Consider the following 17,666-nt stretch of genomic DNA (forward strand, 5'->3'; position numbering starts at 1 on the left):
ATTGGGGGTGGGGTGGGGTCAGGAATGAATAGATTGGATTGAAGAAGTATGGACGAACAGAGGAGGAGATTGGTGTACAAATAAGCTTGACGGAGAGATTGGTAAAAATCTGGCTGAAGTGGGCTGCACACGTGTTGTGGATGTGGGACAAGAGAATAGCAAAGAGAGCGGATAAGTCGAGGTAGCAAGTTGGAGGAAAAGAGGTAGACCATGGTTGAGATGGCAAGATTGTGTGACGAGGGTTATAAATAAGGTGGGGAGTGGTTGGAGAGTGGAGAGAGTTGGCTGGGGACAGAGGGAGGTGGAGGAGCGTCATGTTAACGCAGGGCAGAAGCGTGGTGCCATTCAGCCTCACCCCTTATAAAGTGAAGAGGAAGAAGTGTACGAATAAAAGGGGAAATCTACACTATAAAAGTGCATTTGTATATTTGTTTGTATATTTATGCTTCAAAAACTTCAAAAAAAAATAATGTACCAAATCAAACCAAATTTTGCATGTTGCCCAAGGGTGCATCAAGTGTGGTTTCTGCCAGGGTGGTATATCTGGGGGAGGACATTCAACGTGGTGGGGGGAGACCCCGATTCTCTCTATGTAAATGTGTATCATAAAGCACCAACTTCCAAATCATCTTCTTCTTATATAAAGATCATTTAAACAACATTACGGTGATGAAATACGAGTGAGAATAATTGGAAATTTTCAAAATGTTTCATTTCACTCATTTTAAACGGAGGTTAAAACCAAAGCAAACAATAGAGGTGTGTTCAGTAACCAAGCAGCTAGTTCAGTAACTACTTGCCAAGCCAACCATTCCTTATCAACGGTTTTGAATGGAGTGCTTGCTTGAGTACGTAAGCCACTTAATGAGCACTCCACAAAAACTTGGTAACTGAATACACCCCTGAGCTTCACAGTGAAGCGGAAGTTAATTTTCTCTGACTGCCATGTATAAGCAGCAAGATTGGCTGAAGAAGATGGGTCGCAGCATGTCCTAGAGGCATGCACACTCGCCTCCGAGCTGTCTCGTCAAGGTTCGAATCACGAACCAGCTATAATCTGTCATCCCAGTGTTTCACAGGCAGGGCGATTCATCAAAGTGTGTGTCATCTCTTGGATGGGCATTAAACCGTGCGTCCCATCTGCCGGCATTAGTTAGTGGATGTTAAAGATCCAAAGGTGTCCTTTGTGAAGAGTCGGCAAGCTATTACCAGCACCCTGGCCAAATTACAAATTCCTGCCCTAACTTTAGTCGAACGTCAGGCCTGGCCAGCCGGTTCGTGAAAGACTTGAGCCAAATTCCCCCAGCCAGTCCTGCAAGAATGTGGGAATAATTGTGGCAATTAAGAAGAAGAAGTTGGCTGATGAAGGTGATGTTAACGGACTTCCAAGCAGATGGAAGATGTCCTCGGGCAAACGATAGGGTGAAAATCCATCAGCAAAGTGAAGCGATGTGCAAAAATAACAAGTAAATAAATAGCCCCGAATGGGCTGACGGTCATCTCTTGAGGTTTCAGACATCTGCTGAATCCAAAATCTGGCAAATGTTGTGGATGTTCGACTGGAGTCAATTTGGGGGAACGCCCCTGAGAGCATCCTGATAATAAATCAAAAAAAAAAAAAAAATCTAACATTGAGCAGTCCTGCAGACCATTTTGTAAAAAGGCTGTATCTGGTCTCAGAGCAATCAGTTGGTAAATAAGGGACGAGTAGGGATCCGAAGTTTCAGGGGGTAACACCGCCCCCTCCCCCACCACCCCCGGGAACCCCCATGATCCGAAATCGAAAAATCAAAGCCCAAACGATTGTGCGGGCTACTGTCTTTTATTCATGCGTCAAGTTTCAGAAAAATCAGCTGGGTGACAAGGGAGTAGTAGTAGCAAAAATCGCAAAAGGTTAACAGATGACCGGAAGGATGGACGGACATCACGACCCATTTTATAAGTTCATCTCTTCGAGAATCGAGATGAGATGAACTAATAATAAACGGTAGAACAACGGATCAAAGACTGGGAAACTTGAGGAAGAATCCAAAGGAGAGGAATAATTAAAAGAGTGTGAGAGAGATAGAGATAGAGATAGAGATAGAGATAGAGATAGAGATAGAGATAGAGATAGAGATAGAGATAGAGATAGAGATAGAGATAGAGATAGAGATAGAGATAGAGATAGAGAGAGAGAGAGGGAGAGAGAGAGAGAGAGAGAGAGAGAGAGAGAGAGAGAGAGAGAGAGAGAGAGAGAGAGAGAGAGAGAGAGAGAGAGAGAGAGAGAGAGAAAATTTTATTCCCCCCCCCCTTACCCCCCATCAGCAATTTTTTTTTTTTTTGCAAACCCCAGGATGTGGACAGAGAGGAAGAGGACAAATGAGAGAGTTAATGAAGCATATCATAAAAGACTAGATGCATCCTGTGCTAGATGGTAAGGGGGGAGGACTTAGAAAGTGGATGAAAGTCACAAGAAAACAACAGTTTAATGGGTTCCTTCCATTATCCAATCTATGACCAAGAGCAGTGTACTCCAATTTCCCTTACCCTTTTCCGTATGTAATTGATCATTTTGATGTAATCGTAGAATCCAATCCCTAGAAAACAACAAACCATCATGAACATTAACACTCAGTTTAGGCTTGTTACAATAATTAGACTTTAGCACAACGCATTCCCAAATGTAGGGGAAAGGACATTGCAATCGGTGTGCCAGTGTAAGTGCCCATGAGTCCACAAACAGATATAAATCAATATAGATAATTAATTCTCAGATCTACTGCAATCTGTGTATATATCCAGGCAAGGATCTGAATTATTTAAGGCTCTGTCTGTTGTATTGCAATTTGCTGGAATTAAGTGGGCATTTCAGATTCTTCCGACAAATTGGCCAAAAAGAGCGATGGTCGTATGTGAAGTAATGAAATGGCTGCAATATCTTCCTTTGAAGGAAACCAACCAAAATGAAAGGAAATTTCCTGGATAGCTCAAGCCAGAGAATCGATCATTTTCACGTGAACACGTTTGTTTGCCTGACATTCTCGGACAGCAAGTGGTGCTTTTACCTGGATTATTGGTCTCTCTTTTGGGTGTAAATGTAACAAGACTGAATGTTTAACAATGTTGAGCTTACCAGGATGTAGTGATGTAGATCTGAGAATGAATGATCTATGTCAAAGGAGATATGTGTTTGGACTGTGGTGATCCTTATTTGCAAGTAAAGTCCTAAAGCTGTCACCCACCCCACCCCCTAATTTTGTTCCAACATACAGAAAGCATCGTCAAATTTCATCCAGTTTGGACCATACTTATCGAGGTTGCTCAATGAGGTTGAAGTTCTGGACTACAGTGGCCTGGCATGGTTAGTCAATTTCATATTGACATAGTTTCCTTTTTGCTTTTGTGAAAACAGCTTATATGGTCCTGCACAACTTGGAGGAGTGGTTTTTGTATTTTTCTTCTTTGTTATAATTGCATTGTTCTCTTCAATTAGGGCCACATACTTTTCAGCATTGTCATTTAACAGCTTTAAGTATTCAATGGTCTGTAGTGCCTTCTTTTAATCCTGTGGAGCTCCCATGACTCGGAGTCTGAATCCAGAAAACTACCTGTTATTTTCAGGTTCTTTGTGACAAAATCTTCAATCGACATGTCCTCAACCTTCCTGTTATTCAGTGAGATGCACGTTGGAGGCTTCCATTTAATTTAGTGCCTTCACCATTGCTCGTTTTGACTCCGTGGGTACAACCGAATCAAAGAATGCCAAACCAATGAGCTCCTCATCAAGATAACATAAATGCCCAGCAAATTTAGAACAGGCAGACTTTAAAAGGGCAGAATTCAATTTCTCATACTTAAAATGTTGAAGGAAGTTAACGTCATTGTGAGGAGCAGAAAATGGCACAGGTAGCATTGAACCATGCCTGAAGGTTCATTTAAATTAAATAAATTAAATAAATAAATAAATAAATAAATAAATAGCCAGTGAGCTCTAAATGTGTGCTAAACATGCAGTTAGTGAGGAAATGCAATGCCTTGGCCATCCATCTTGCATGATGTTGGGCTCCATGTGCTACAAATCGCACTTCATGAGGAGGGATGCCACCAAGGTTTATGGATAGTACAAGGAGCTTTTCATAAACTCTGGGTTGGATGACCTGAAGTTGGCTTGTACTAAACTTAATGACACTTTCCTAGACTTCCTCCAAGGTTTCTGCTACTTCTTCATGGTCAGCTGCAATTTCACAACTGGATTTGCTGGAATCACTTGACAATTGCAATATCTGGACCAGAGGAGAACCCTCGTACTGCCTTTTGAAACATGTCAGGACAAGTTCCAAGATATTATGCTGACATGCCAAATACAGAAGATTTTTGTTTAATTTTGTTTCAGAATACGTACATATAATGCAAGCCACAAGGTAAACCGTCAATTTCATCGAGCAACCCCTGGATATTCATCGATATCCAGGATAAAATTTGGTGTGAATTAATTACTTGTAAATTGAAACAAAATGAGGAGGTGAAAGTGTTGAAAATCTCAACTTCAAAAATAAGGACCACTCCAGTGGCATGCACACCGAGTGCAATGGCCTTTTCTGCCCCCTTTAGGAAAGGGTGAGGCTTAAAAAAAAAATGACAGGAATAAAGGGATTGTGAAGAATGGACATTTTGCCTTCTGAGGCTCATCAGCCTGGAGCTGGCTCTTGCAGCATATCATGGAAAGAGCAATGAAGATAAACAAATGAATGAATGAATGAATGAATTAATGAATTAGTAAATAAATAAAACATACCATTTTCTCTTACAAATCCTTCCAAGTTGAAGTCATGTTCAGAGCCACAGTGTTTGAAGACTGCTTCAGCAGTATCAAACAGACTGAAAAGCAACAGGGAATCACAAATGTTTCATTTAATGGTTGAAGATGGAAGATGCAAACTCAGCAACTGCACAAATTTATCTGACTATGTTACCACCGAATCAACGGTATTCTTTGGAAAACAGTGGTCTAGGGTCCTGCACAACCGTGCAGAGGGAGCACAATCAACTTAAAGCTGTCAGGTTTAGGTTCGTCAAATAGACTACACCCGGTGAAGCCATTGTCATCTTAATAGCGCCGACCTGATCAAGGGAAAAGCCCCCAGAGACAGATTTGAAAACATTAGAAAGGTAATGGAGCATGTGCTATTAGAGTCTCAACTGAGAAGCCTATTGATTTTGAGGTCAAAGGTCAAAGGTCATCTTGACGTCGAGTTATATTTTGTTAAATACCTAGTTTATAGACAAGTTTGCAGGTCATTGAACAAAGATGTGTACACATCATTTGTTCTCCTTTTCCAATAAACAGCTATCAAATTATCATGATTCGTTCAACACAGCTCTCCACATCAACACAGCTCCCCATCCCATCCCCCCATCCACTCCGCCACCGAAGGTGAAGGAGGTTATGTTTTCACCCCCTCTCTGTCTATTTGTTCCTTGCAAAATCGAAGGTTTTTCAAGTATATTGGTCAGTCGATTTTGTTATTCTGTCTGTCTGTTTATCAATCACCTTCAGGTCACAATTCTAAACCGATCGTCATGAAACTTTACCATGTTGTAGAGGTAGTCTCAACTGAGAAGCCTATTTATTTTGAGGTCAAAGATCAAAGGTCATCTTGAGGTGGAGTTTCTACAATCGTCATTTTTCATCCGATTGACTTGAAATTTGAATAGGATTTGCATATTGCATCATTGAATTGGGAAAGCAACAATTTTTGAGGTCATAGGTCAACTCAAGGTCAAACTTCTAAAATCATCAAATTTCATCTGAAAAATCATCAATTTTCACCTGATTAACCTGAGAAATTAAGCAGCAATTGCATAGTGCCCCTCTGAATTTGAAAACCAACTATTTTTGAGGTTACAAGGTCAAAGGTCAACTCAAGGTCAAGCTTCTAAAATCATCAATTTCAATTTGAAAAATAATTTTCATCTGATTGACCTGAGCTTTGATTAAGATTGTCAGTTTTAATCTTAATGAAAATGCAACCTTTGGAGAGGGGGGTGGATTTTGCAAGTGTTGCACTCTGCATGACATTTTTCTTGTTTTCTTGTTTGTCTGTCTGTCTGTCTGTGTGCTCTTGTGTGTCTGTGTGCTCTGTCTGTGATGCATGTTTATCACTGCAGCAGGTGTATGACTGGGCAGGAAGTTCAAAAGTGGAGTGTCCAGTGTGGCAGACGCTGCTCGCTCGGGCCAGCTTCACACAGCTGACACACCAGAAATAGTTGCAGGAGTTGAGTGCGTGCTAAGGGAAAACCATTGCATTATGCTGGATAAAGTGGTTTCCAAATTGAACATTAGCCATGGTTCAGCACACCATGTCATTCACAACATGCTAAGTTTCCACAAAGTGTCTGCAAGATGTGTGCCATGACAACTAAAACCCAAAATGAAAGAACTCCACTTTTAAACTTCCTGTCACAGTCATACACCTGATGCAGTGATAAACATGCGTCACCATGTTGCATTTTCATTCTGCGGTGGATTTCACCTGGATTCACACCCTCACTTCCCAAGGAACGGATGACAGAACGTTGCTCTTCACTGGTGTATGCTTCTAAGGGAGCCCCCATCTTGGAACTGCTCGACTGACATAATATGCTCAATGTTGCCAGATCTAAAACAGGCAAAACATGACTCTTACCCATAGATATAACATGTCGTCTACAACTACACACATTACATTCTCAAATTTCGCCATTTTAAGGTTACTTATTGACTGCCCCTCGTATATAGCATGATATTTCAAAAATGTATTGGGCCCGACGTGTTCATGTGGATAAGGCATTAGGTGGTGGTGGTATGCGCTCTACCGAGTGCCCTTATAGTTTCCATCTTCGTTCTTCAGACCCAATATTTTCATATCGTTCAAAATTTCCTGCCATGTTTTATTTGGCCTTCATCTTGGTCCTTCTCCATTTGCTTCAAAACTTACTGCCCACCATCTCCTTAATGGATTAATCTTCTGTTTTTCTGGCTACATGACCAAACCATATCAGCCTTCTTTATCAATTCCATCGCTATACTGCAACTTTTCAGCATATTTCTAAGATCTTCACTCTACCGTTTATCTTTCAATGAAATACCACATATCCATCTCCATTCTTTATATCCGCCTTTCATCTTCCATTCCATCATGGCCTGTGTTTCACCACCATACAATAGGGCTGGCCGTTTACACAGGTGAAATACGCTCTTGCCTTCATGGTCCTTGGCAAATACAGTACTTGTTTATTAGGACACCTAACTCTTTCTATTTAAACCAAGCTACTTTCATCATAGTCTTTACAACCATTTCTGACCCCCCCCCCCCCGGACATCCAACATATATTCTAACAAAATTTCTTCACCCTTTCAATTTCCACTCCGAATCCCTATCTTCATGCATTATGGTGTGATCAACCTCTGGAGTTCCTTTTAAACATTCTGATACCTAAACTGACCAGCGACCTGATTTAAACTATCCATCACTCCATTCTGCTTATTGTGGCACTACCTTTCACAAACAGAACTCACCAAATCGAGTTGCCCCAACACTTTTGCCAAACAGAGCACATGGCCACTTTCCACTTCCCTTTTCTGTTCACAATAAACTTGGTCTTACCCACATTTACTTCAAGTTCTTTATTCTCCAATGCCTCCTTCCATACATGAAACGATCTTCACTTGTTGCTCTATTTTATACGTCAAGACCAAATCATTTAATCACAAGAGCGTCTTTTGTGAGTTCCTCCAACGTGAGAATAAATAATAGTTGACTCTGCGTGGATCACTGATGCATACCAACACTTGCATCAAAAGGTTCCATGCATCCTTTTGTTCTCACTGCTGTTCTCGGAAATGAACGTATTGACATTACTACCATTACAAGTAATTCTGTCACTCCATGCCTCCGAAATGCCCATTTTCAACAACTCTTCTTGGTTATCTATCTTTCAAGATTTACAAATACGTAAACATACTGAAACGCAAAAGAAACTTACCACCTTTTAAACCTTCAAATATCAACAATAACACTGCGTGTAGTAAATGTGTGAACTTACTTGTGGACAATAGTGTCCTCACTGTCAGACAAAATGGTCACGGATGGTCACTTGAACCTTCAACGGTCACTTCATAGCACAGCTGTTGAACAGCCGTTTTGACTGTCAGTGATTAGCCAAGGGGTACAGGATGATTTTAATGAGCTGCACGTGATGTCTTGATATTGGCTTTAAAAAGGCCAGTGCAAAATGGGAATTTCAATCAACATGCCACGATTGTCAAGGGAGCAACGGCAGTGTGCCTTGGGCATACTGAAAGGCGGATTGAGCTACCGTGAGGTGGTACGTTGCCTTGGCTGTTCACACCAGACGATATCGGCCCTGGTGGACAGAGACACCCTCCACAACTCTGCAGATGACAGACCTTGAGCAGGGAGGCCAAGAGTCACCACTGCAAGGCAGGACAGGCAGATGGTCCTAATTCAGATGGCTTCAGACATTGAGGACTGAGTGGGACAGAATCCAGCAGCAATCCATCCAAAGACTGGTAGGCAGTATGCGCCGACGATGCACTGCCTGTATCCAAAACAATGGTGGCCACACACACTATTGAAAGGGGACTGACATTGCACCCTGTGCTGTTCTGTACTGTAGAACAAACTTATAAGATGGTGTATCTTAGTCAAAAACTTGACATGTCATCAATAAAATGCCAATGTTTCAATGAGCAATTCTTGGTTTGTTTTATTTTGAACTGTTACAATTTTATGACATTTCAAACAAGTGGTAAGTTTCTTTTGCTTTTCAGTATACAATTTAATTTTTTGGTCAAATATTTCTCTTGGATCTGTCCAACTATGAATTATTGTGTCAGCTGTAGATCTTCCTTTCATAAATCCAAACATGTTGCCATCTACACTTGTAACTTCCCTTAATCTCTCAGGTCAGGTCAGGTATGGGAGCATGTGCCAGAACAGCGCGTCGCTGCGTCCACTTTCCGCCGGTACTACAGGGGCCTCCGTCTGGCCATCCACCAGGCAGATGCCAGGCCCATCCCCATCTCCTTGAGATGATGGTCAACCTGCTGCAACCATGAGGCACGTGGTCGGCCCACTGGCCTCCTCCACTCATGAGACTCCCTCGCTGAGAGAATCTGGTGAGCAGGATCAGCGTCAGGAAAACGAGCCACATGTCCATACAGCCGCAGCTGACGCTCACGGACTATACAGGTAACAAATCTCATCCGAGTCTCTCTCAGCAACCGCTCGTTGGACACAAAATCCGACCAGCGATAGCCAAGGATTCTCCGAAGAGACCTGGTACCAAAGGAATTAAGTCTCCGTCTCAGATCCTTGGTCAAAGTCCAAGTCTCGCACCCATAGAGCAAGACTGGAAGTACCAAGGACCTGAAGACTCGGACTTTCGTCCTCCCGCACAGGTACCGGCAGCGCCACACCCCATGATCCAGTGAATCCATGACTCCCCAGGCCCGACCCAGACGTCTATTGACCTCCGGCTCACAACCTGCGGAGACATGAATATCACTGCCAAGGTAAGTGAATCTATCCACGACCTCAACATCCTCACCACAAACAGACACAGACAGAACAGCAGCATCCAAGATGTCACCGAAAGCCTGGATCTTAGTTTTGACCCAAGAAATCCGTAATCCCAACGGCTCCGACTCCTCATTCAGCACCTCGAGGGCCCCCAAGAGGATATCTAAAGTCTCCGCAAAGATGACTGCATCATCTGCAAAATCAAGGTCCGAGATCTTGACATTGCCAAACGATGCACCGCAACTTGATCTCTCCGACATCCTCCCAAAAATCCAGTCCATACAAGTGCTGAAAAGTGTGGGGGCAAGTACACATCCCTGACGAACTCCAGTAACAACTGGAAATAAGTCAGAGATGGTACCACCACACTTCACAGCACTCTCAGTACCAGAGTAGAGTTCAGACATCAGATCGATCAGTTTCGGTGGCACCCCACGAAGACCAAGAATCCTCCAGAGGACATCCCGATTCACTGAATCGAACGCTTTACAGAGATCAACATAGGCTGCAAGCAGCCCCTGCCGAAACTCTCGTCTGCGTTCGGGGTGAGGACACGAAGTGCAAGGATACGGTCAATCGTTGACCTCTTTGGTGTAAAGCCTGACTGCTCTGGACGCTGGTGCTCAAGCAGATGGTGGCGAACCCTATCTAGAATTATCCGAGCAAAGACCTTGCCCGGCACTGAGAGCAGCGTCACCCCTCGGTAGTTGTTGCAGTCTTGGTGATCACCCTTCCCTTTCCAGAGAGGGACAACAAGGCCCCTCTTCCAGTCAGTTGGGATGATGCCTGTGTTCCAGGCAGAGCACAAAACTGCATGCAACGACACGAGTGCAGCATTTCCACCAGCCTTGAGAAGTTCAGCATGGATGCCACAGATCCCTGGAGCTTTGCCCCGTTTCAACTGGTTCACCGCAGCCCGTGTTTCCACAAGCGATGGTGGACCACAGTTGATTCGAGGGTCAGCAACAGGGATTGTAACACCCTTGACGTCCAACTCGACAGCTGGGTGATCAGCCTGGTACAACCGCTCAAAGTAACCGGCCCAGCGGGCCTTCACTTCAGAATCCTCTGTCAAGAGCCTACCACTCTCTGCTCGAACTGCAGTGCTCCGAGGGATGGGCTTGGATGAACGTAATGCGCGAATTCCCCTGTAAGCGGGACGAGAATCACCTGTCCACAGGTGATGCTCTACCCCCTCACAGATTCCTCGCACATAGGCCTCCTTGTCCACCCTCAGTGCACGTACAGTTTTACGCCTCAGGTCCCTGAACAGCTCAGCTCTGCCATTCAGCCTGGCCCTGCGACTCTGGTCAATGGTATCCAGTGTCCCTTGAGAGACAAAATTCTTCTTTGCCCTGCGGTGAACTCCAAGGCATCCACCGGCAACACCAAGGACGGTGGTCTTGAAGGTGCTCCACAACTCTTCAGGACCCCCCAAAGCACCCAGACCCCCCAAGTGTCCACTTAGCCTGTTCGCAAACTCCTCAGCTACTCTCTCATCCTTGAGCTTGGCAACATCCAGCCTCGGCTGGGATGGTACCATTCTCCAGGATTTAAGGTGCAGCTTTAGAGTTGCTACAACAAGCCTGTGGTCAGTATTGAGGAACTGAGCACTCCGGTAGACCCTGCAGTTCTGGATCATCCTCCAACGACCGTCAATGAGGACATGGTCAATCTCCTTTGCCACACCGCCAGCATTGGAATACCAAGTCCAGCGATGAGCTTGCGGGCGCTGAAACCATGAACCAGCCACCCTAAGTCCATGACTTCTTGCAAAGTCAAGGAACTTAGTGCTATTCTGGTTCATAGTTCCTGACCCATGGGGACCAACACACACCTCATAACCATCCCTATCAGTTCCAGTCGATGCATTGAAATACCCCAAGACTAGAAGTGTATCTCGTCTGGGGCACTGATCAACCACAGACTCGAGTGTGGCGTAGAATGTGTCCTTCACGGTGAGATCACTCGCCTCAGTCGGAGCATAAACAGAGACCAGGGAAATGACACCTAAGGAGTGGCGAATCCTTAATCTCATAATACGCTCGTTGACCGGTGTTACCTCAATTATCATTGGGGTCAGCTTATTGGACACAGCTACAGCAACTCCTTGGGTATGGTAACCATCAGAGCGACCAGACCAATAGTAGGTGTAACCACCCACCATTATCTCGCCGCAATCCGGTCTCCGAACCTCAGAGAGAGCTGCAATCCCGATGTCCAAACGCTTGAGCTCAGATGATAACAGAGACAGGTGATCATCCTCTCTAAGGGATAGGACATTCCAGGCACCCACCCGAAGGGACCGCCTCAGGTTAACCCAAGGAGACCGCCGTCTGGTGGACGACACCTCAGCACCAGTCCGACACACTCTCCCGCAATCTGACCCAGGGATGTTACCCCGTGGTTTCCCTCCTATCAAAGATTGGGGGTCCCGAAGGCTTTGCCCCAATCCTGTCATCCGGTGAGCTGCCCTGCGAAGGGAAGCTGCACAGGAGAGTACTCACGGAGTGGGTTTTCAGATTTTTTTGCGTTTTTGCGTTTTGCGGAATGAAGCGTTTTACGGTGGCCGGAGTGCAAATCCTGCCACCAACCTCCTAATAAGAAGTAACCCAACTGCAGGAGGACGTCCGCAGACACAGTTGGGCACTAGATATGGATGGCCGTTGGCTCACAAGGAGCTCCTCCGCCCTTTGATCTCTCAATCTCTCAATCTCTTTAATCTCTCAAATTCCCTTAATCCCTTAAAAATCACATTTTTACCCTCACCAAAGGAGAGGGTATTGCATTTGGGTCCGTTTGTTTGTCTGTCTGCACAGAACTGTCGTGTTTTTTCTCTCGCCACAACCACTTGTCGGATTGAGACGAAATTTTCACTATTGGTGCGACTATTCATGCAGAATGTTCTCATGATAATTATGATGTCATGGGTCATGTGGTGTAGCAGCCATATTGGAAAAACAGAAAAACTTTGGATCCCTGAAACTGCACAAAGGAAAAATTGAAACTTTGCACTCTTCAAGTACTCCTCATGGGGAATGAGTGTGATTTTTTTTTAAGATGTCATGGATACCTTCGTTATGACATAATTGCATATGTGGAATGCCACATCCGATCAGTGTGAAAAATTTTGAGTGTCATCTCGGGATAAAATGGTCCACAGAAAAAAAAATCCATGACATCATCAGTCATGTGATTTAGCAGCCATATTGTAAAAAAAAAAAAAAAAAATTAAAAAACCTTCAAAAATCTTCTTCTCTGAAGTGGCTGAACAGACCGAGGAGAAACTTTATACGTATGACCGCCTATCCATGAGGAACAAAAGGGTCACACATATGATGTCAAAGATCACATGGTTTGCCAGCCATATTGGATTTACCCTAAAAACTATAAAAATGCACCACTCAAAAGAAGTCCTGGTGAGGGTTTGCAATCTGATTGCTTTTTTCTTGTTAAATACTTTGAAGGCTTGTTCCATTAATTTGATCCCTCTATTAGATGAGGGTAGCAATGGATCTCCCTGCATCTTAAATAGGTAGGTACAATAATGCTACCAAACCAATCTTCCCAGATACAAAAGATATGAAATGCTCTGGAGTCTTTCATTTAAAAAAAATGAGTACAGTATACACATATTAGTAGCTTGAGCCATGAATATATCGTTACGGATAAGACCCTTACCCCAGGTGTTTGCGTCTAACCCCATTCCAGCTCACAACCTCCCTCTACCCCACCCCCCTTTGGTTTATTCTGTAGCATTCCCCCAATGTAATCTGTCTGTGTAAATTTATATTAAGCTGTGTCAATAATTCACACAACTCGAGCAACTGAAGGGGCGGCAAAAACCATGTGGCCTAAGTGGGAGATCTGCATCTTGGAAACCATGAGTCTCTCTGAAGGTGGGAGTCCCACCAACCTCCACCTGGCCAATAAGCATCCAATGGCTGTAAAACACGCCTTCCCGATTAGGGAGTAGAAAGCCAGGTATGCTGTGCTGGCATGTTCAGTTTGTTGTCTTTGGTTGGTTCATTTTTTGGGACAGCTTCCCCAAGTTGGTCTTTTGAGAGGGTTGCTCTGGCACTGTGCATCTGTTTCGGGTTTTTGGTTTCAACTCAGAATGGCGTGGTTGTGGTGCGTGACTGGAGGAAACGTGAGGCACACCAAGTCAGGACTCACCCCCGTATGTGCAGGGAGCAGGTCGAACCTTTTTTTTTTTCTGTCCCTTTCTATACAATATATTAGCAAGGGTACCCGGCTTTGCTGGGCAACACTGGGACTGTCTTCCCACCCCACCCCTTGAGGGACAAAATAAATAATGATGCTAAAGATGTTTATCCTCATTGCCATGTCATGAATCTGGGGTGTGTTCAGTTACCAAGTTTCGTGTAGAGCGCTTGCCAAGTGGCTTAAGCACTCAAACAAGCACTCCATTGGAAACCGTTAAGGAACGGCTGGCTTGGCAAGCACTAAATAGCTGCTTGGTAACTGAACACACCACTGGACAGCTCAACAGCATACAGTACGTGAGTATTTTCGTTATAATGAAAACGTACCTTGTTCAGACCAACACATCCACCCACAGACACGAACTCAGTTTTATCTATCTATAATTCCAGCAATCTCTGTGTGTCTGTGTGTGTCTGTCTGTCTGTGACCGCTGTTTCTCGACAACCACTGGTCCGATCTAATTGAAACTTGCCAGGTATATTGCTGGGGACCTGAGTATGTGCCTTTTCAAGGTTTGATATTAATTGGACAAGTGGTTCCCAAGTTATGGCCATTTATTTACCAAACCAATGACAGGGCACGTTGCTGCGTAGGCGTGGCCGTTGGGGAAGAGATCCTCAGTTACCAATGACAGGACACGTTGCTGCGTAGGCGTGGCCGTTGGGGAAGAGATCCTCAGTTACCAATGACAGGACACGTTGCTTGGCATTTTGCACCCACAGTATCTATCTATCTTCTATCTATCTATCTATAATTCCAGCAATCTCTGTTTGTTTGCCTTTTCAAGGTTTGAAATTAATGGGACAAGTGGTTCCCAAGTTATGGCCAAGTTAGAGCGCGTTCCCCATTACGGGTTACAACGTACGGACTTCCGGATAGTGATGACTTACTGTATTCTAATAATTTCGCGATTTCTTATGCACATTTATAGATAAGCACAATGCCCCAATCCAGTCGTCGTTTACGAGAGTGAAGGAACGGCCTGTGTATTTGTTTGAAAGTTTTTTTTTTATTTTTGCACGGACGGCCACGCACTAGTATATTAGATTAGGCGACAGTGAGACACCTGGCACAAAAAACTGCTATGTTTGCATATATCCTACTCTTGTTCACCTATTCTTCTCCCTCTCATCGTAATCAGCAAATAAACTTTCTATCCTCTATCTTCTATCATATCATTTTTCCATGAGTTTTACTATGTTATAAAAAAGGCTCCAATTATTAGTGCATTCCTGTTATTGCAGACATCGCTGCGTGATGACGTCATGTGTACGGACGTCTATTTTCACACTTCGCATGGATGCAAACATGGGATATTTTTGCTTGCAACAGCCGTTGCAAATTGTGGTAAGGGAAACGTCATTGTCTCGCAGACAAAAAGTAACTGTTTGACGTCCTACAAAGTTTAAATTTTTATTTTTTCATGAAATATCACTGTTTTCTTTCTCCTGCAAAATATGAGAATTGACGTACCTTTATTGGGCGGTGTATATTACAGTTTCCGCGATCGCTGAGGACAAAACGTGCATTACCTCGTTTGAGTTGTAATCAAAATGTTCCTTTTTTCTTTCCTCAATGTAATGGTCGAACACAGGATCAAAGCAACGGCTTTAATAATTAAATAATCCCAGAAGGGAAATGACATAGAGTTCCGGTAATTCCAGATCTACAAGATCTAGTAGCAACACCCACAACATCCATCCCCTCCAATACACATATGAATCACCATTGAAATGGATATTTCGGATAAATGGTATATCACTGTCGGATATTACCCCAGGCATGAAAACGACAACAAACAAAAAACAAAATCATCAGCATCCAAATTAGCTATGGAAATCAATCATCAATCATCACATAGTCTTTGAAACGCTCTGGACGTTTCGAGATGTGAGAAGAGCGTCGGGAGTGTGGTGAAGTACAGTGTGTTGGAGCGTGCTGCTGTGTTTCTGTTGTGAAAAACTCCTGGAGCGAAATGGTCTCCTCTTGTTGAAATTCCTCCGGCGGTGTAGCATCGGGCGAAGGAGCCTCATCCATGCTGCGGAGATGCTTACGGTTTCGCCAGTACACATGCCCCTCTGGGGTGGTGATGACGTAGGAACGTGGTGTTTGGTGTTTAGCCGTAATGACCACTGGTTCCCAGGTCTTGTTACGCTGTACACGAATGCTGTCTCCCAGTAATAATAGCATTAGCTCTTTAGCACCCCGGTCATAGAAATGTTTAGCACGTTGCTGTTGCTGCACCAACAAACGCCGAACATCAACTGGAACTTGTGGTTCCAGAGCCCGGTCACTCCATGGCAATTGATTTCTGAGCCTCCTGCATATCAGTAGCTGTGTTGGAGAGTATGGAAGACCTGCCAGTGGTGTGTTCCGGTAGGATCGTAACATCAATTGGTTATCGTGACCACCCTCGGCGGCTTTTCTGAGCCCTTGCTTGATAGTCTGTACTGCACGCTCAGATTGTCCATGAGATTGAGGATATGTAGGGCTGGAGGTCATAACCTTGAACCCCCATTCCTGGGCGAATTTCCTCAGCTCAGGATTGGCAAATGGCATGTTGTCCATAAATAATTCCTTGGGTGTGCCCTGTCTGGCGAACACGGACTTCAGAGCTTCAATAACGTGCTTTGCAGTGAGCCCACAAATGCTTATGACCTCAAGATACTTTGAGAAATAATCCACGATCAGGAGGAAATGCTTTCCAGCGAAGTGGAAAATGTGTGCTCCCACTTTCTGCCACGGCCCAGGGGAGGATCACGTGGAAAAAGTGGCTCTTTAATGTTGGCTGGTCTGAACTTGGCACACTTTGAGCGCTTGGCAACCAGCCTTTATACATCTGAGGTGATACTAGGCCAAAAGACCATTTGGCGTGCCCTGGCTTTACATTTCTCCTGCCCAAAATGGTCTTCGTGTATTTGCCGCAGAATGTCAGACCGGTGTGTGGCAGGAATTACCAAACACTCACCAACAAAAACCATGTCATTTGCCATGTGTAGCTCATCCCTGAGATTCCAGAAAGGTCTGATGGACATGGGAAGGTTGGTCTGGTGCATTGGCCAGTCGTTCAGAAAGTATCCAGCCAGTAATTGTAAATCGTTGTCATCTGCAGTGACACCACACAACAGGTCCAGCTTGCTCTGGCTGACTTGCAGATGGGTCATGAGCTGATGCACCCTCAACTGCATGTCCTCGACAATGGTGACGTACATCAGGACAGAGCCGCTTGGTGCCCTTGACAAAGTGTCTGGAATGTACAGTAGCTTCCCAGAAACGTATTTTACAGACATGTCATAATGCATAAGTCGAAGTAGCATCAACTGAAGCCTTGGCGAAGCTCTGTACAGTGGTTTCTTGACAATTGCGATGAGAGGTTGATGGTCGGTCTGCATCTCAGTCTTGAATCTGCGGACATAGTGGTGAAACTTCTCCATGGTTAATATCACCCCGAACATCTATTTCTAAATTTTGGCATATTTCTCTTCCACAGCAGACAATGAACGAGATGCATTTGCGACCGGCCAGCCATCCTGCAGCAGACAGGCTCCCAAGCCGGTTGATTATGCGTCAGCTTGCACAACAGATGGTCTTAACGGGTCAAATAATTTTAGCACCGGCGCAGATATGGCTTGTTTTAGCTTATTGAATACTGCTGCCTGCTCTGGCTGCCATTGCCAATGTGAATCTTTCTTGAGCAAATGCTGAAGCAAGGTTGTGATTACCAACATGTCAGGAATGAAACACGATAAGTAGTTGATTACACCCAGCACACGCTGTAAATCAGCCTTGCTTGTGGGTGTTGGCATATCCGCGATTGCTTGGACCTTTTCCCGGTCTGCCTCGAAGCCGTCAGCAGAGACAAGGTGTCCCATA

General features: G+C 44.4%; 1 protein-coding gene across 2 annotated transcripts in view; it reads right to left on the minus strand.

The window, feature by feature from the left end:
- PRMT3 (protein arginine methyltransferase 3) overlaps nucleotides 1-17,666 on the minus strand; it is a 146,397-nt gene that overhangs the window by 95,675 nt on the left and 33,056 nt on the right. For both annotated transcript variants that reach the window (XR_015056501.1, XM_085875163.1), the window contains exons 3-4: nucleotides 4,778-4,860; nucleotides 2,530-2,579 (exon numbers count right to left, since the gene is read on the minus strand). Coding sequence is in view for 1 of the 2 variants with exons in the window: in XM_085875163.1 (XP_085731289.1) it covers nucleotides 2,530-2,579; nucleotides 4,778-4,860 (133 nt within the window). In the remaining variant the exon portion in view is untranslated. The remainder of the gene's footprint in view (nucleotides 1-2,529; nucleotides 2,580-4,777; nucleotides 4,861-17,666) is intronic.

The sequence above is a fragment of the Eptatretus burgeri genome, chromosome 3 (genome assembly GCF_056783735.1).
Source record: "Eptatretus burgeri isolate ZD-2024b chromosome 3, Ebu_testis_v1, whole genome shotgun sequence".
NCBI classification, from domain to species: domain Eukaryota; kingdom Metazoa; phylum Chordata; class Myxini; order Myxiniformes; family Myxinidae; genus Eptatretus; species Eptatretus burgeri.